The sequence below is a fragment of the Epinephelus lanceolatus genome, chromosome 8 (genome assembly GCF_041903045.1).
Source record: "Epinephelus lanceolatus isolate andai-2023 chromosome 8, ASM4190304v1, whole genome shotgun sequence".
Classification (NCBI taxonomy): Eukaryota; Metazoa; Chordata; class Actinopteri; order Perciformes; family Serranidae; genus Epinephelus; species Epinephelus lanceolatus.
Genome location: NC_135741.1, coordinates 45,638,301 through 45,658,428, shown reverse-complemented (window position 1 = coordinate 45,658,428; position 20,128 = coordinate 45,638,301). Strand labels below are relative to the sequence as shown.

The following is a 20,128-nucleotide window of genomic DNA, read 5'->3' as shown; positions in this document are numbered from 1 at the left end:
CCCAAGTCTCTTATTTGTGCAGCGAGGAGCTAGCACTAGAAGCTAGCAGCAAGCTTTAAGCAGCTACGAGCTAGGATGGTCGAGAGGTTCCTAACAGGAAGTCTTTTTCAGCTTGAGGCCCTAATGTATAAATACCTGCCCCCTACATCTGGCTCATTTGAACGAGATGGCGGAGAAACAGCGCAAGTGTACCCGTTACATGCATTCTTTGCAGTGAAACGCTGTAATTCACATGCCTACGTGACTACAAAGAGTAACGTTAATGATATTTTGTGCAAGACTGTCATGTTGTAATTAAGTTTATTTCATTCACAACCCGTTGCATTATTCAGCGGACTGTCGGTGATGTGTGGCTGTTAAATGTGCAGCTGCTCATGTCCAGAACCACACGTGCTGATATAACACCACGCGCGCACACACACACACATACACATTTGCCCATCATTAATTGTCCTGCATGTCATGTGAGTGGAATAATGTTTAATAGCCTGTAGGTAATATTAATATTAATTAATATTATTACTTTCATGTTGTTGTAAGCTACTGCTGTCTGTCCTGCATCTCTCTCTGTCTCTCTGTCACTGTCTCTCTCTCTCTCTCTGTCTCTCTCTCTCTCTGTCTCATTGTGTCATGTGGATTACTGTTAACTTGTCATGTTGATCTATTCTGTACGACATCTATTGCACGTCTGTCCGTCCTGGAAGAGGGATCCCTCCTCATTTGCTCTTCCTGAGGTTTCTACCGTTTTTCCCCGTTAAAGGGTTTTTCTGGGGAGTTTTTCCTGATCAGCTGTGAGGGTCATAAGGACAGAGGGATGTCGTATGCTGTAAAGCCCTGTGAGGCAAATTGTGATTTGTGATATTGGGCTTTATAAATAAAATTGAATTGACTGAGGCAGACTGACAGGTCTGATATGTCTTATTCACTCAGCAGCTGACTTGTTGAATGATGGCGAGTGGATTTAATAATAGTGATAATAATGATGATAATAATAATGATAATGCGGCTCATCACAGTGACAGTGGCAGGACTATGTTCTTTAATTGCCACAAACTTCGGCAAATGACTCAATAACAGTGGTAATACATGCAAAAGTGTGTGTCCAAAGTCATGACGGCGTTACGGCTTTGTGACTTGGGATGTACGCCAAACGCTGGCTCCGTTATGCAGCAGATCCAGCTGTGCCGCCGTCATCAGGAATGGACGTCGCTTCACGTGACGCTACAGTGGAAAGGATGTCTCATGTCTCTTAAACCGACAATGCTCGCTCATCGCTCCTAGCGCTAGCTCCTCACATTTTTTCCTAGGTGGGAGGGGCTAAACAGCTAGCAAAGTCGGCTAGCAGTAGCACTAGCAGTAATTTAAGAGACTTAGGACGGACCCGAAGAGACATGAGACAGCCTTACTCTGAAGCGTCACGTAAAGCGACGTCCTTTTCTGATGACGCCGGCACAGCTGGATCTGCTGCATAATGGAGCCAGCGTTTGGCGTACATCCCAAGTCACATTATATTCGCTGATCAAAGCCATTACCCCCACTCCCCGCCGTCATGACTTTGGTTACACACTTTTGCATGTATTACCACTGTTATTGAGTCAAAAGCATATGGGGGCGCGGCACGGCTGAGACTCGCGTCGAGGCGCTTGTTTCTCTTTTTTTTGTTTTAGGTTTGTTTTTCTTTACGTTTAATGGGGTCTCGTCTAAAGTGAGCACGGGGAAATGTTTATGCACATGTTTGTTTTCGTGTTATGTGGACTGTGGTTGCAAATGCAACAAATACACTGGAATATGGATCCACGTGTGGACATGAACTGTGGGGCTGCAAAGACCGGCGTTTCATCTGCTGGCTCTGCGCTCGTATAGGCTACAGCAGAGAAACACTGTTGGAACTAAGATGCTGCCAGGGGATTGTCACTTCACGGGATCGGGTCTTGTAATTTGCACCGGGGCTCCTGGACAGCATTCCTCCGGAGCTGATAAGAGGATTCCGGCGGCGAAGGAAACGAGGAAAGAGAGGAGGGTTGCGGAGACGCCTACGCGCGAGGCACACAAGGCCATCACTTCCATCTGTGATCCTCGCAAACCTGCGGTCAATTAACAACAAAATGGATGAGATCCGCGCCTATACGAGGTACTTGTCAGAGTTTCGGGAGGCATCGTTGCTGTGCTTTGCTGAGAGCTGGTTACATCCATCAGTGTCGGACTCTGTCTGTGAAATCGACGGCTTTACTTTGGTGAGAGCAGACAGAGATACCAGCACCTGTAAGAGCAAAGGGGGCGGGATCTGTGTTGTAATAAATGATCAGTGGTGCCGTCAATACATCGTGAATGGCAGGATTTGTGAGAAAGACGTTGAAATCTTGTACCTGACATTAAGACCATTCTACTTGCCAAGGGAATTTGGGTGCGTGCTGCTGTTTGTGGTATATGCACCCCCCAGTGGCAATGCGAAGCGAGCAACAGCTACTGTTGCAGACTGTGTCCACACAATGCAGCAACAACATCCTGAGGCTCCAGCAATTGTTGTCGGAGATATGAACCAGTGTAAATTGGACTTAATGATGCCAGGATTCAAACAATATGTAAAGGGTGGAACGAGGAAGAATAAGCTGTTGGACAAATGCTTTGTAAATGTGGAGAGAGCATCAAGGATAAGACCACCAATAGGCACCTCAGATCATAATGTGGTTCATCTTATACCTGCTTATAAATCTAAATTGAAACGCTTCAAACCAGAGAAGAAAGTAATTAAAGTGTGGTCACCTGATAACATTGAAAAACTGAAAGCATCATATGACTGTACCATGTGGGAAGTGTTCCACCACGATTCCCTGGATGAAACTACAACAGTAACAACAGACTATATAGATTTCTGTGTACAGTCAGTGATACCAACTAGGGAAATAAAAATATACCCAAATAACAAGACATTCATAACAAAAGAGGTTAAACACATTATAAACCTGCGAAAGATGGCTTTCAAAAACAAGGACAGTGGAGGACTAAAACAGGTAGAAAAAGATTTAAAAAGTAAACTATGGGAGGCAAAGAGGAAACACAGGCTTAAATTAGAGGAGGGATATGGGATACAATGAAAGCTATGACTGGGCTGTCAACCACCCAAAAAGCTCTGGTGGTAGACAATGATTTAGATTTTGCAAATCAGTTGAATGGGTTTTTTGCTAGGTTTGAAAAAGGTAATGATACAGATGGGGTTGCTGAGATAATTAAAACAGTTGTACCTTCTGAGATAGATAGGATTGATGTTTCTGTTGAGCAGGTGAGAAATACCTTTAAACGTTTAAATCAGAGGAAGGCCACAGGACCAGACAATCTTAGTGCATATATTTTGAAAACTTTTGCCGATGAGTTGGCTCCTGTGTGGCAGCCTATTTACAAGTGCTCTGTGAACACGGGTAGTATTCCTCTCATGTGGAGGACATCGCATATAATACCTGTTTCCAAAGTGAAATGTCCAAAGCAACCATGTGATTATCGTCCTGTTGCCTTGACTCCGGTTGTAATGAAGGCCTTGAAAAAAATTGTAGTTCAGGACCTTACTGAGTCCATGGTTGACAAACTTGACAGGCAGCAATTTGCATATAAGCATAATCGTAGCACAGAAGATGCAGTGGTGACACTGATGCACCTCATTCTGAAGCATCTTGATAAGCCTAAAATGACAGCTAGAGCTCTTTTTCTAGATTTCACATCGGCCTTTAATACGATCCAGCCAGAGCTCTTATTGGCTAAGATGGTTGAGAAGGAGGTAAATCCTTATTTAATTCACTGGTACCATGCATTCTTCAAAAATAGAGTACAGAGGGTCAAGGTTAACCAGACATATTCAACTTCTGTAGTAACCAATATTGGAGCACCCCAGGGATGTGTAAGCTCTCCATTTATTTTCACACTTTACACTGATGATTGTAGAAATAATGGACCAAATACGTTTATTTTGAAGTTCTCTGATGATACTGTATTGTTGTCTCTGCTGGGGACCGAAGACGACCCCAGTATTCATCAGGTTCATACAGATAGTCTTGTGGAGTGGTGTGAGAAGAACTCACTTATTATCAATGCAAAGAAGACGAAAGAAGTCATTTTTGGTCTTCCAGAGAACTCATATTTTACACCTGTCACTATCAATAACACAAATATCGAACAAGTTGTTTCCTACAAATACTTAGGCATCCATGTGGACGCTGCTCTATCACGGAGCGTACACATCGATTATATCTGTAGCAAAATACAGCAACGTATTTATTTCCTTAGGAGACTAAGATCTTTTGGTACTAGTAAGCCTATTCTGTTATTGTTCTTTCAATCTATTGTTCTCAGTGTTATGCAGTATGGAGTCAGTGCATGGTATAGTTGTTTCTCAGTGCAACTTAAAGCTCGACTGGGGAGACAGCTACGTATCTGCTCAAAGATTGTAGGCCAAACACTCGAGCCAGTTTTTAGAGCTGCATATAATAGACGAATGCTGTCCCTGGCAGACAATATTTTGCCCGACCCGACACATGTTTTATTTGAAGAATACCAGTTGCTGCCATCCAACAGGAGATATAGAGTCCCTATAGCTAGATCAAATAGACTGAGGAACTCCTTTATTCCTCAATCTGTTAAAATGTTGAATCAGTCGGGTTTGTCAGGGCAGGGGGGCATTTAATAGCCGCTAGGGTAGGGACCTGGAGGCACTGCAGCCACTTTGATGAGGTTACATATAGCACGTCACATGTCTGATGGTTGTCTCATGTCATATTTTGTTATGCTTTGTCTGATGTGACATTTTGTCTGGTTGTCTGTTATATTATGTTGTTTTCTGTCACGAGAAACAAGTGTCTTGGACACAAGAAAATTTTCAGAAGTGATTCTGACAAATAAAGTATTCATTCATTCATTCATTCATTCATTTGCCGAAGTTTGTCGCAATTAAAGAACGGTCTGGCTGCCACTGTCACTGTGATGAGCATCATTATCATTATTATTATTATCATCATTATTATTATCACTATTATTAAATCCACTCGCCATCATTCAACAAGTCAGCTGCTGAGTGAATAAGACATATCAGACCTGTCAGTCTGCCTCAATCAATTCAATTTTATTTATAAAGCCCAATATCACAAATCACAATCTGCCTCACAGGGCTTTACAGCATACGACATCCCTCTGTCCTTATGACCCTCACAGCTGATCAGGAAAAACTCCCCAAAAAAACCCTTGAACGGGGAAAAAAACGGTAGAAACCTCAGGAAGAGCAACTGAGGAGGGATCCCTCTTCCAGGACAGACAGATGTGCAATAGATGTCGTACAGAACAGATCAACATTATAAATTATAAACAGTAATCCGTATGACACAATGAGACAGAGAGAGAGAGAGACAGAGAGAGAGAGAGATGCAGGTAATGACAGTAGCTTACAACAACATTAATGAAAGTAATAGTATTAATTAATATTAATACTATTACTTTCATTAATGTTGTTGTAATGAAAGTAATAGTATTAATTAATATTAATATTAATATTAATAGGCTAATTAATATTACCTACAAGCTATTAAACATTATTCCACACACATGACATGCAGGACAATTAATGATGGGCAAATGTGTTTGTGTGTGTGTGTGTGTGTGTGTGCGCGCGTGGTGTTATATCAACACGTGTGGTTCTGGACATGAGCAGCTGCACATTTAACAGCCACACATCATCGACAGTCCGCTGAACAACGCAACGGATTGTGAATGAAATAAACTTAATTACAACATGACAGTCTTGCACGAAATGTCATTAACGTTACTCTTGGTAGTTACATAGGCATGTGAATTACAGCGTTTCATTGCAAAGAATGCATGTAACGGGTTGCGCTGTTTCTCCGCCATCTCATTCAAATGAGCCAGATGTAGGGGGCGGGTATTTTTACATTAGGGCCTCATGCTGAAAAAGACTTCCTGTTAGGAACCTCTCGTGTTACCTTACTCATCGCACCTAACAGATCCCTCCTAACGCCTAACGCTAACTCCTTACTGGCAGGAATAAGAGACATGAGACGGCCTTAAAGATGGTGGAGCTCGAACGACTTCCGGTTCAAGTAAGGAGTTAGGAGTTAGCAGTATAAAATTAAGAGACATGGGACGTACCCATGCAAACTGGAGGAGCCAGGGATCGAACCACTAATCTTCCGATTGGTGGGCAACCCGCTTTACCTCTGAGCCAATCTAAAAGACAAAGAAATTTCCATCTTCCATCTTGCTTAAACTTTGGTTCATACAATCACACATACTTTAGTATATGGCACAGATTAAGACTGTTGTATCAGTCTATTTTCAGGCTGTAAGTTTCATGTAGTTCTGTATAATTCTATAAATAATTGGAGTAGGAAAAATGGAAAAAAGATCAAAGGCAGATTTGTGCTGCTGAGAAAATAGGAAATGTGAGGAGGTGAAATTCACGCAAAAGGAAATGGCAGAGTAAAATAGCTTACTCTTCATTCATTTTTTTAACAGCCCGGTAAAAACACTGAAGTAAGTTTTTTTTATTTATGTAATAAATAATACATAAAATGAATCATGCTTTTCAATATTTTAAGCAAGATCAGTGTATTAGTTTTCTTTTATATAATTTTAGAGTGAAAAAAAATTAAAGGAGTACCATGCAAAAGTTTGGGCACTCAGACATTTTAGCTCTCAGACAACTTTTTGTGTAAATGTGTAAATATTTTGTTTGTTTGTTGGAAAAGTCAATCAACTAAATGTGAGACACATGGCCATTTACACATGATTGTCACACATATGCACAAGGAGGTGGAAGAGACAGTGACAACATTCTGAGTTTTACAAGCACCATCAATAATCTATATGGGCCTGAAAATCAGTTTTAGAAGGGGACACACTATGTACTATGTACTATGTACTATAAAATGTACCCGTAGAGCCACCCAGTGTACACTTTATTATCTCCCACTGTTTTTGTTTTTATTCTGTTGTTTGTCCTCCTGTGTGAAACTTGTTTGTTGCTGTTTTGGCAAGGGCTCTTTATAAAATAGATTTGTAATCTCAATGGTAATATTCCTGGTAAAAGAAATTATATAAATGAAAGAATTAGGGATGCACGATGCATTTTTTGACAATATTCAATATGCCGATATTTAACAACTCATTTGACCGATAACCAATATATCCACTTTATTTCCTAGCTAATTTTAGTGATCAGAATATAGAAGTGGTAGCCAAATGCAGACCTGGTGAATTTTTCTTCATCAGTGCGTTTTTATATACAGTACAGGCCAAAAGTTTGGACACACCTTCTCATTCAATGCGTTTTCTTTATTTTCATGACTTTATTTACATTGTAGATTCTCACTGAAACTGAAAACTGAAAACATGTTTTATATTCTAGTTTCTTCAAAATAGCCACCCTTTGCTCTGATTACTGCTTTGTACACTCTTGGCATTCTCTCCATGAGCTTCAAGAGGTAGTCACCTGAAATGGTTTTCCAACAGTCTTGAAGGAGTTCCCAGAGGTGTTTAGCACTTGTTGGCCCCTTTGCCTTCACTCTGCGGTCCAGCTCACCCCAAACCATCTCGATTGGGTTCAGGTCCGGTGACTGTGGAGGCCAGGTCATCTGCCGCAGCACTCCATCACTCTCCTTCTTGGTCAAATAGCCCTTACACAGCCTGGAGGTGTGTTTGGGGTCATTGTCCTGTTGAAAAATAAATGATCGTCCAACTAAACGCAAACCGGATGGGATGGCATGTCGCTGCAGGATGCTGTGGTAGCCATGCTGGTTCAGTGTGCCTTCAATTTTGAATAAATCCCCAACAGTGTCACCAGCAAAACACGCCCACACCATCACACCTCCTCCTCCATGCTTCACAGTGGGAACCAGGCATGTGGAATCCATCCGTTCACCTTTTCTGCGTCTCACAAAGACACGGCGGTTGGAACCAAAGATGTCAAATTTGGACTCATCAGACCAAAGCACAGATTTCCACTGGTCTAATGTCCATTCCTTGTGTTTCTTGGCCCAAACAAATCTCTTCTGCTTGTTGCCTCTCCTTAGCAGTGGTTTCCTAGCAGCTATTTGACCATGAAGGCCTGATTTGCGCAGTCTCCTCTTAACAGTTGTTCTAGAGATGGGTCTGCTGCTAGAACTCTGTGTGGCATTCATCTGGTCTCTGATCTGAGCTGCTGTTAACTTGCCATTTCTGAGGCTGGTGACTGGGATGAACTTATCCTCAGAAGCAGAGGTGACTCTTGGTCTTCCTTTCCTGGGTCGGTCCTCATGTGTGCCAGTTTCGTTGTAGCGCTTGATGGTTTTTGCGACTCCACTTGGGGACACATTTAAAGTTTTTGCAATTTTCCGGACTGACTGACCTTCATTTCTTAAAGTAATGATGGCCACTGGTTTTTCTTTAGTTAGCTGATTGGTTCTTGCCATAATATGAATTTTAACAGTTGTCCAATAGGGCTGTCGGCTGTGTATTAACCTGACTTCTGCACAACACAACTGATGGTCCCAACCCCATTGATAAAGCAAGAAATTCCACTAATTAACCCTGATAAGGCACACCTGTGAAGTGGAAACCATTTCAGGTGACTACCTCTTGAAGCTCATGGAGAGAATGCCAAGAGTGTGCAAAGCAGTAATCAGAGCAAAGGGTGGCTATTTTGAAGAAACTAGAATATAAAACATGTTTTCAGTTATTTCACCTTTTTTTGTTAAGTACATAACTCCACATGTGTTCATTCATAGTTTTGATGCCTTCAGAGAGAATCTACAATGTAAATAGTCATGAAAATAAAGAAAACGCATTGAATGAGAAGGTGTGTCCAAACTTTTGGCCTGTACTGTATATAATTCTTTTATATATATACAATTCTGACACTAAAACATCACATTCAAATTTATGTGTCAATCTTGTGCTAGCCTCTTGACACCTCTCCATGAGTGAGAGTGGAACCTGTCAGATGGTGCTTTCTGTCTTTCTCCAGGTGTCCAGTTCCTGGCTGCGACAGTCTGGGCCACATCAGTGGGAAATACGCCACCCACCGCAGTGCCTATGGCTGTCCGCTGGCAGCACGCCGGCAGAAGGAAGGTCTTCTCAATGGCACTCCCTTCTCCTGGAAGGCCTTCAAGACTGAGGGTCCGACTTGCCCGACGCCAGGCTGTGATGGTTCTGGCCATGCTAATGGCAGCTTCCTGACACACCGCAGGTACCCTCAATATGTGAGAGTTTCAGCACACAGAGCCATGGGGCGGGGGGGGGGGGGGGGGGGGGGGGGGGTGGTATGTACATAAAAAGCTGTGTTGAAATGTAATGGTGATAAGCTGCTCCTCTCAGTCTGTCAGGCTGCCCCAGAGCGTTGGCTAACAAGAAGAGAGCCAAATTTCCTGGAGATGAGTATATCACTGCAAAGTTTAGAGCCAGTGATGGTAAGAGACAGTTTTTTACCTTCTACTTTATAGTATGTCTCTCACATGTCTCATCAACCCTGACTGCTACTGTTACTACTAATACACATGGACATGGAGACATGAAAACATAAAAAGCCCCTCAGGTTTGTCAGGGACAACAAAATCAAACAGCAAACAACAACAACAAACTGACTTGTTGTCACGACATACAGCACCCCTCTGGGGAAAACAAAGAATGACTGTGAGAGAAATGTGTGACAGATGCAGTAGGTAGGTTTGGCAGTTGTTTGCTGACTGTGTGTTGTGGCTCTTGCTCAGTGCTGGACAACGATGAGGACATCAAGCAGCTCAACAAGGAGATCAACGAGCTGAGTGAGTCCAACTCAGAGATGGAGGCTGACATGATGAACCTGCACACACAGGTGAGCTCAGCTGCTCAGTTCACTGAGCAGCTGGATGAGAGTGATACCCAGTATGTTTTAAAGTACATCTAGGAGGAGACACTGCCATGTGGTGGGAGGCTGTTGGATGTTGGTTCAAAATTGATCAGAGACAACTGACTGTAGAGAAAATTATGGAGATGGATGCTGCACAGACCAGCTTCATGAATGCATAAAGGGCCATACACATGCCACATTTGTAAGTGTGTATTAGGCCAAAAATATTGTTTGTGGGACAGATGTAAAGCTCTGTGTAGCCTTGCACTAAAATGATGAACGTCTTCATTTTTATCACAGACTGATATTTATGGAAGAAGGGAAAGCTATCTGTTGGCTGTGATCGGTTGTTCCTCATCACATGACATGCAGTGTGTGCTGCTGCGTTCCAAAAGTTGAACTGTATATCTCAGGGCGCAGCTGTCGCACCCTGAAAACTAGGCACTCCGCAACAGCGTTGTTCTGCTGTTTGAGAGCACCTGCCACACATCTCCATTGAAAACATTAATTTGAGGGCACAAAAAACATGGCATGTGTACAGCCCCTTAGTAGAGCTGGATATGGTGCAGCAAGTCTGTTTTGCTGCTACTTACAGACTCTAACCCCTTCACCCACAAACCACAGCCCAAAACATTTTCCCCATACACTGCTATTACTAGGGACCTCAGCTGAAGGCTGATTGTTTTTGCTGCGTTTATTATTCTTTATTAGGGACCTCGGCTGAAGGGCGAGGACCCTATTGTTTTTGGTGCGTTTATTATTAGGGACCTCGGCCGAAGGAAAATATTTAATCCTACACCATTTATCGTATCGGCTTCAAACTCGCACACATGACAGCTCTACCCCCTGTGAACAAAACTTGTGAAGGACTTTGTCATTACTCGAACGGTTTGGATTTTATAAGCGCTCAAAGGTGCAGGACACAAAGTGTCATGACGATCTTTGGAAGAAAAGATGAGGGCCAACACATCTTTAACTTGCGACTAAGGTCACATTTTTGACTCAACACACATAAAAGCTATATATGTCTGCGTTCAGAACGAATGTATATATCTGGTGATCAGTGTTAATTTTGACAAGAATTTTTAATTTCATTTCAGTCTTAGTCACTCACCAAAGACTGGATTTAGTTAAAGTCACATTTTAGTCTTTTAGTTTAGTTTTGTTTTGTTTTAGTTAAAATTTAGTCAGTGGAAATCAGTTTTAGTTTTAGTCTCATTCTAATCTTTTGACGTAATTTGACAGTTTTGTTATACTGTAGTAGATTTTGCAAAAGGATGTTTGTCATGGTAGTAAAAACTCCATTGTAAGCATACCTTTAACTATGTGTTTAGTCATTTAAACTAAGAATGTACCATACTACTCTTGTATAATAAAAATGAATGTCTAAGGCTTGTTAGAAAAAGTGCAATACATAATCATGTCCAGAGGTGATTCTAGGATCAGAGGTTTAGGGGTGCTGAACACCCAGAGAGCTGCCCGGCCAGGCAAGATAAATTTTACTGTTTTGTACATTTTAACTCAATTTCATTCCCACATTTGTGAAAGTAAAGCACAACACTTTTTGGGAAAGTCTGTGACTAAACCATCAAATCTGTTAAAGGTTATTTAAATGCTGAGCCACAGCAAAAGAGGAATGGATTGGAATCATAAAAAAAACATATTGTAACCCTAATTTCTGGGGGAGGATAACTCATTTTGATACAGCAGCTCCTCAGCATACACATAAACAGTATGTATGTTTCTGGAGTAAACCAGCCCCCTATAGTGAGTACCAAAAATACCAAAAATGGACCTTGGACTTATTTTTGGACTTTTATTTGAAATGCAATGCACAACATATAACATTAACACATTAACAGTAATTGACTTTTTCAATGTTTGTCTCTGCCTTTGTCCTTCTTGTCTGTATTATATAATACAAATACATAAATAAAAATACACTTGAAAAAAGAAAAGTGCTTAAAATCTACAAAATAATAATAATAATAAATACACACAATAGGAGTTATAATGTTAATGGGCATCCAGTCAGTTAGCTAGTCAGTAGCACCTTGGCTTTAATATTAACACATGCACATGACACAACAGCTAGCTTCTCTCATTCCAGTTCAAACAGAGGACAGTGGTACTGACCACCTGTAACGTTTCCTAGCTAGAAAAAACATCAGCTAACTGCTACCTAACAACATTAACAGTGACCTACAATTAAATGCAGCAAAAATGAGGACTGGTAATCATAATAATGTGTTGGTATTGAGTGGTAGAAGTTAAGAAATGTGCCACATATCCTGGTTTAAGCCAGGTACTTACACCACTACTGCATATCACCCACTCTGAAAAGCAGCGCATTGCTCTGTGCAGATAGAGCGCTCAGAGCCTGGGTCGTTGAAAGGTGGGAGGGATGGGGTGGATCAAACCATTTTTGAGGCAAGGGAGGGGGCTGTATTTTTGTTGTTAAAATATTATGTTTCAACCAAGTACTGTATGGTTTTGACACTTTTTTTAGCTTGTTAAAAAAGGACATACAGTAAAAAAAAAAGAAAAAAAAAATCTCAAATTTTAGGGGTGCTGGGATTTAATTTAGGGGTGCTTCACTACCCCCAAAAATGGGCTAGAAACACCTATGATCATGTCTTTCACAGGTTCAGGTTTATTTTCTGTATATTTGTACAATAAATGACTGACAACCTGCAAGAATAAAGCTCCAATCCTCTTAAGACATCAAAAGAAGATCATAACAGCTTAACTGTTATGCCCATTTTAATTTAGTATTTTCTTAAAAGGGCATCGAAACCTAGCCAACACATTTAATCATATGCCCATTTTAATTCAGTGTTTGTTAACACTAGGACCGCCAGGATTACAGCGCCCCTCCAAGGGCCGCAACGGTCTGCCAGACAGCAACATATGTAACTTCATTGTTTATGCTGCCGGTGTGCTCAGAAGCACACAAAAAATGCATTTTTGAGTAATTTCCGAGAAGTTATGATAAAATATAGACTATAGAATAGGACTGACAACCTCTCCAATGTCTCATGTCAATTAATTAACACTATTTGTCGGCTTTTGTAGCCCAATGCCTTTTTTTTTTTTTTTTTTTTTGCTGCAGCGCTGCTGCTGCTGCGCCATGTTTCCAGTTGAAAGTGGTGATTTTCTAAATACATTCTACAATAATAAATTAGATTAACTTCTGGTCTATAATATTGTTGGCTATATTACGCATTTTAATTAAAAAAAAAACTTAAGAATAAAAGAAATAAGCACCGAAATAATTAGTGGAAACTTTTTTTTTTATTGATACTCCTCCTCTCTGACATACTAACACACACACACACACACACACACACACACACATGCACACACACTGAACACGTTCATTCATTCATTAAATGAATGAATGAACATTGGAAGCGGTTCAGCCGCAGTCCCGCTGGCTGGCGTGGTCACTGTTGAGATAACATTCGTTTTTTATTATTAACAAAATGTTTTTTTATTGACAGTATGAATGGTTTTGTTTTCAAATAAATATTTGGAAATGAAAATGTATGCTTTGGTGTACTTTTACAGAATTTTACAGGCGTTGTTGTTCCCGGCTTCCCGCTGTGGAGCCAAGGCTTCTGTGTGGCAAAACTGGACGTGCACCACCACCACGCGGAGGGCGGGGGGAGGTCATCCAATCAGAAAGATAGACTGAGAGTTTGAATTTGAGTTTAGATAATTAATTGGTTAAAAAAAAAACAGTCAAGGCATTGAGGATGGTTGTAATCCAGATTGTCCGGCCGGCCAGCATCAGCTTTTTCGTCACATTTTTACTCGTCAGTTCATAATGAACAGAGATTTCGTTTTAGTTTTTGTTGTCAGTGCTTATTAAATTTACGTTCTCATCACAAATTAGTCACAGAATAAAGGGTCGTCAACGAAAAGTTTTCGTTTAAGTTTTAGTTGACAAAATTAACACTGCTGGTGATATCTTCAGATTGATGATCGGACCCACGGTTTGGCAAGAGGAAGGACTAATTTGAGAAATTTTAAACCCATCTGAGTTTGGGCTCTCTCCTAACTACATGGAGTCATTAAAGGGCCAGTGTGTAATATTTGGCATGGTTTATTGTCAATCTGAATCTGAATATTCTATCCATTAATATGTTTATACAAGTGTATAATCGGTATAAAATAAAATTTGTTTGGTTTTCGTAGCCTTATAATTATGCTTTTATATATATATAGCAAGGGCCTTGCTTTAGAGAGGTCGCCATCTTGCGCCGCCATGTATGTAAGGCAGCCCGAGCGGACAATCAAGCCAGCCAGAGAACGCGTTTCGCGTGTATAAATGAACCAACGAAGACAGCGGAAGGAAGGAAGAAAGAGGAGGAAACAGCAGAGAGTGTTAGTAGTTCGTCGATAGAGAGTAGTGAAAAGTTTTTTTAGTTATAAAGTTTGCGAATGGACCACACTTACCACGCAACAGGAGAGAATGAACCCGAACCGTCATCTGCGAGGAAAAGAAGACGCAACTTCACTCCTTGTGATGCACTCTCTGCAGCGCTTTTCCTCCTGGTGATATCTCCCCAACGATGGTAGCAGTAGCACCGAATCCCATTCTGTGCATTCAGCCTCTCTTCTCGCCTGCTCAGCATCAAACACATGGAGTTCCTCATCTGTATGCTCCGGCTCAAACAGGTATGGCTCTGGGTCTGTGTCTGCTACAAGAAACTCTTCAAAATCGCGTTCAAAGTCGTCCATTGCAGCTACAATAGTCCGGAGATATTGCTAGGCTAAATAAACAGCTGAGCTCTGTTTACCGGCTACGCTGTCAGTCAGTGTGCGGGCTGGAGATTGAGCAGAGAGGGGAGGGGGGTCCCCACTCGGTATGGTAAACGAGTATGTGTGTAAAGTTATGAAGTGTGTCTGTTACGCCAGAAGAGTCAGAGTTTGGGATGGAGTGGAGTGTTACCAGAGTTTCTGGAGTGCTCAAATAAACGGGCCTTTTTCCCGAACGCTCCTCTGGTCTCCTGCTCGTGAGGGATTCATTACAATATCGTAACATGGCTTAGATTTCTAAATAAACATTCACCTCGTTGCTAGATAGACCTACTCCTGAAAAACTCGTGCGCAAGGCTTTTTGTCCCTACAAGGCCACCGTCATTTACCCGACGGGAGGGGTGAGCGAGTGAGCCCTGCAATCTAGAATTTGACCACTGATGTCACTGTTTTCAACCCATTTTACACACTGGCCCTTCAATTAGCATAACAGTGGCTTCACTCTGACAGACACAAGCCTGTGTGTGTGTGTGTGTGTGTGTGTGTGTGCATGCGTGTGTGTGTGGTTACAATCTTTTAAAGGACAGATTACAGCAGCAGAACTCCGCCGTACCGCATGTCACTAACTCGGCCTCTTCTCCAGAGCCTTTGTGCTCCACTGTCTCGCAGGTTAACTCACAGCGGTGCCTGGATAGTGTGACGTGTGTGCTTGTGCTGCTGCTGTGTTCCTGCCAGATGCCTCCTGCTACTGCTGTTATCATTGTTGGATGTTGTATGCTGTAAAGCCGTGGGAGGCAAATTGTGATTTGTGATGTTGGGCTTTATACATAAAATTAATTGATTGATTGATTGATTGATGTCGTCAGTAGTTTGGTTTTCAGAAGCCATCAAAGTTCTACTCCCAAGTCATGGGTTCATTGCCAAAAATGACCTTGCGTTCTATTGACATTGCTTGTTTTATCAACATTGCGACTCTTACAAATAGGCTAATTCACACTGTCTTCGTGAGCCTTCGGCAAGGACCCTATTGTTTTTGCTGCGTTTATGCAAATGTGGAGAAATTGACAGTTTACAATGGGTGTGTATTGCACGGAATGCTGTGAGCTAGAGTGGAGAGGGCTCTAAAAATCGTCTAAAACTTTTGTCTTTAACTCGCTGCCATGGCCAAAATTTTCATGTACATGCACATACATACACATACATACACAATTTATACCAAAAAACGTAGGAAAATTTGTCCTGGTCACAGATACGTTGATGTGGAATCTCTCACACGTACACATTTTTGCTGAGTGGCTCCAAAGCGAAGGGAGCGCTGATTTTTTTCTCATTCACTCCCATGTAAACTCGGAGGAGAAATTTCTGGAAACAGCTGAGGTGCAACACATTTGTAACTCGCTCGTGTGACCACATTTTTGACTCTACCCATATAAAACATGACACGTGCGTTCACGAGAAGTGGATCTCTCTCACCATCACTTTATTTTGATGACTGGACCAACGGTTTGGGTATGGCAAGAATTTGTTCGAGAAGTTAAAACCCATTATAAACAGCCTTTCCTGATCTGCTCTCTCATGAGCTCTGTGTGTGCACCTCAAGTGCAGGCAAGTCATTAATCGCCATGACAATGGCTGCACACACAGACAGCACACACAGCTCTGTCTGTGTGTCTTACAATCTTTAAAGGACAGATTACAGCAGCAGAAACTTCATTTGAAACAGAACACACACATTATTAACCCCTAAAGTGCCAAAATGGGCTCTCTAGCGCCACCTAGGTGCACTAAACTGGCCACTGCAGCCCGTAGGAATGTCGTATCAAGATCAAACCAAAACTGGTGTGTTTGACTTACAAATCACGCGCTGACACCCATGACCTAATTCCAACAGGAAGTGAGCTGTTTGACCTTTCAAAGTAAGATTTCGCCTGAAACATGCTCTTAAAAAAACACACCTCCTCCTACACCATTTATTGTATCGGCTTTAAAGACGCACACATGACAGCTCAACTGCTGCTAAACAGATCTTCTGTATAACTTTATCTCTCTCATCATTACATTATTTTGATGATTGGACCAGCGGTTTGGGAATGGGAAGAACTTCTTCGAGGAGTTAAATCTCCACTACAACAGGTCTCTCTGTGTTCTGTCTGTCTCTCTCTGCTCTTCTCCCAGGTGCACTTACTTCATCACCATGGCAACCGCTGTCACACACAAACTCACAGAAATATGATGTGTCTGTGTGTGTCTAAATCTTACATGCAGACATGACAGGGGCACAATCTCCATTTTAACCCTTTAGGTGCCAGAGTTTATTGAGGAAAATATTCCATTTTCATTTCAACATTTCAAAAGGCTGTGGCTTGAAAGTGGTGAGAGATAAAGGCATACTGTAAATGAGAAAACTATTCATCATGACCCAAAGTTTGTCATGGGAGTAAATTAACTCATCTAATTTGCATATTGTAACGTCACTAGGCGGCGGCCATATTGGATTTCATACATCTCAGTAAAACAACATTTTGAACATATTTACACAGTAGATTTATTTTGTTTTGTGTTGTTTTTGTTGTCTCTTCCTCAAAATAAAGGACGAGGAATCTGATGGGAATAAATTCACTCATCTAATTTGCATATTGTGACATCACTTCTACGTACCTACAGCTACAGAAATCATTCAAACATCAAAACGTTCAGCTCTGTAAGGATTTTCTGATGTTTGTGGCAAAATGTTTGATATTTCTTAATAATTCACAGTGACGACATATACTGGGGGCCGAAATGGGCACAAGTGCGAGGTCCCGCCAAACGCTGCTTGCAGCTTTAATTATTCTTTCTTCTGCCGTCTCTTTGAGCTGGAAGTTGACCCCCTAAACATGCTCAAAAACTCACCAAAATGGGCATGCATGTCAGGACTGGTGAAAAGATTTATGAAATGAAAAAATTAATCCTAAAGATCAAACCAAAACTGGCTTGTTCATCTCATCGAGACCTACAAATCACGCGCTGACACCTCTGACCTAAACCCAAAAGGAAGTGTGCTATTTCCCTTTCAAAGTAAGATTTCGCCTCAAAAATGCTCTTTTTCAAAATTTCTTCAAAAATCAATCTCCTCCTACACCGTTTATCGTATGGGCTTCAAACTCGCACACATGACAGATCAACTCATCCTAATCAGATTGTCTGTATAACTTTTTTCTGGTTTGGATTTTATGGCATCTTACAGGTGATGTCTTACAAAACCTCCTGACAATTTTCGCGCCACCTAGACACACTAAAATGTCCGCTGCAACCCGTACGAATGTCCTAGAAAGACAAAACCGAAACTGGCTTGTTCGTCTCATCAAGACCTACAAATCACGTAGCACAACCCCTGACCTGAATCCAACAGGAAGTGAGCTATTTGCCCTTTCAAAGTAAGATGTCATTTTTCAAAAATTCTCTTACTAAAAAAATATTTCCTCCTACACCGTACAACACCTTCAAATTTGCACACATGACAGGCCAAGTCCTGCTAAACAATTCCTCTGAACAACTTTGTGATTACTCAAACAGTTTGGATTTTATGCCCTCTTGAAGGTAACATTACCTCTTGACAATTTTTGCGCCACCTACACACATTAAAATGGCTGCTGCCGCCTGTAGGAATGATGTAGAAAGATCAAACCAAAACTGGCTTCTTTGTCTCCTCGAGACCTACAAATCACTCACTGACACGACTGACCTAAATCTAACAGGAAATGAGCTAGTGCCTCTGAAAATAACATGAGCAAATGTGTCAGCTGTGAGCTAAACATTGTAAACTTGCAACTAAGATCACATTTTTGACTCTACAAACATGAAACCTATATGCCTTTGGAATGAGTTTATCTCTCTTGTGGTATGTTCAGATTGACGATTGGACCAGCGGTTTGGGAATGCAATGGAGGAGTTGAAAGCCACCTCCATCTGCCTACTGTTCAACTTGTCTCTCTCTGTCAGTGGTGGACTTAGGATGTTTGTAGGGCAGGGGTGAAAAGGAGAAAAGGGCACCTACTGCATGACATGGGGCCCACTGATGTGGAAAAAACTCAGTTGACCCCCTAAACATGCTCAAAAACTCATCAAAATTGGCATGCATGTCAGGACTGGCGAAAAATTTTAGAAAAATGAAGTAATGAATTCTGAAAGTGCCAAAATGGGCTCTCTAGCGCCACCTAGACACACTAAAATCGCTGCTGTTGCTTGTAGGAATGTCATAGACAGATAAAACCAAAAATGGCTTGTTCGTCTCTTTGAGACCTACAAATCACGCACTGATATCCCTGACCTAAACCCAGCATGAAGTGAGGTATTTGCCCTTTCAAAGTAAGATTTTGGCTCAAAACCGCTTTTTCTTCAAAAATCATGTTCTCCTAGACCGTTTATCGTATTGGCTTCAAACTTACACACATGTTAGATCAACTTGTCCTAATCAGATCTTCTGTATAACTTTGTCATTACTGGAATGGTGTGGATTTTATGGCCTCTTACAGGTGATGTCCCACAAAACCTCTCGGTGATTTTCGCACCACCTTGACACATTAAAATGCCCATTGCGACCTGTACGAATGTCCTAGAAAGACAAAACCAAAACTGGCTTGTTCGTCTCATCAAGACCTACAAATCACGCAGAATCTTCATTTGAAACAGCAAATACACATTATTAACCCCTAAATTGCCAAAATGGACTCTCTAGCACCACCTAGGCGCACTAAAATGGCCACTGCAGCCCGTAGGAATGTCGCAGACAGATCAAACCAAAACTGGCGTGTTTGGCCTACAAATCACGCGCTGACACCCATGACCTAAATCCAACAGGAAGTGAGCTATTTGCCCTTTCAAAGTAAGATGTCATTTTTCAAAAATTCTCTTACTAAAAAAATATTTCCTCCGACACCGTTTATTGTATTGACTTTAAACATGCACACATGATAGACCATGCCCTGCTAAACAATTCCTCTGAACAATTTTGTCATTACTTGAACGGTTTTGAACCTCTTGACAATTTTTGCACCACATAGACACAGTAAAATGGCTGCTGCGGCCCGTAAGAATGCTGTAGAAAGGTCAAATCAAAACTGGCTTCTTCATTTCCTCAAGACCTACAAATCACTCATTTACACCACTGACCTAAATCCAACAGGAAATGAGTTTGTGCCTCTTAAATGTGACATGTCACAAAACCTCTTGACAATTTTTGCGCCACCTACACACACTAAAATGGCTGCTGCCGCCTGTAGGAATGATGTAGAAAGATCAAACTAAAACTGGCTTCTTTGTCTCCTCGAGACCTACAAATCACTCATTGACACCACTGACCTAGATCTAACAGGAAATGAGCTAGTACCTCTGAAATTAACATGAGCAAATGTGGAGAAATTGTTAGCTGTGACCTAGACTTGTTCCACTAGCGATCAAGATCAAATTTTGGACTCCATAAACATAAAAACCTATATGTCTGCATTCGGGACGAGTGTATCTCTC

General features: G+C 41.5%; 1 protein-coding gene across 9 annotated transcripts in view; it reads left to right on the top strand.

Annotated features, from left to right (window-relative positions):
- myt1a (myelin transcription factor 1a) overlaps window positions 1–20,128 on the top strand; it is an 89,994-nt gene that overhangs the window by 63,181 nt on the left and 6,685 nt on the right. For all 9 annotated transcript variants that reach the window (XM_078170361.1, XM_078170360.1, XM_033628219.2 and 6 more), the window contains 3 exons: window positions 8,999–9,220; window positions 9,349–9,440; window positions 9,741–9,844. In XM_078170361.1, coding sequence (XP_078026487.1) covers window positions 8,999–9,220; window positions 9,349–9,440; window positions 9,741–9,844 — 418 coding nt within the window. The remainder of the gene's footprint in view (window positions 1–8,998; window positions 9,221–9,348; window positions 9,441–9,740; window positions 9,845–20,128) is intronic.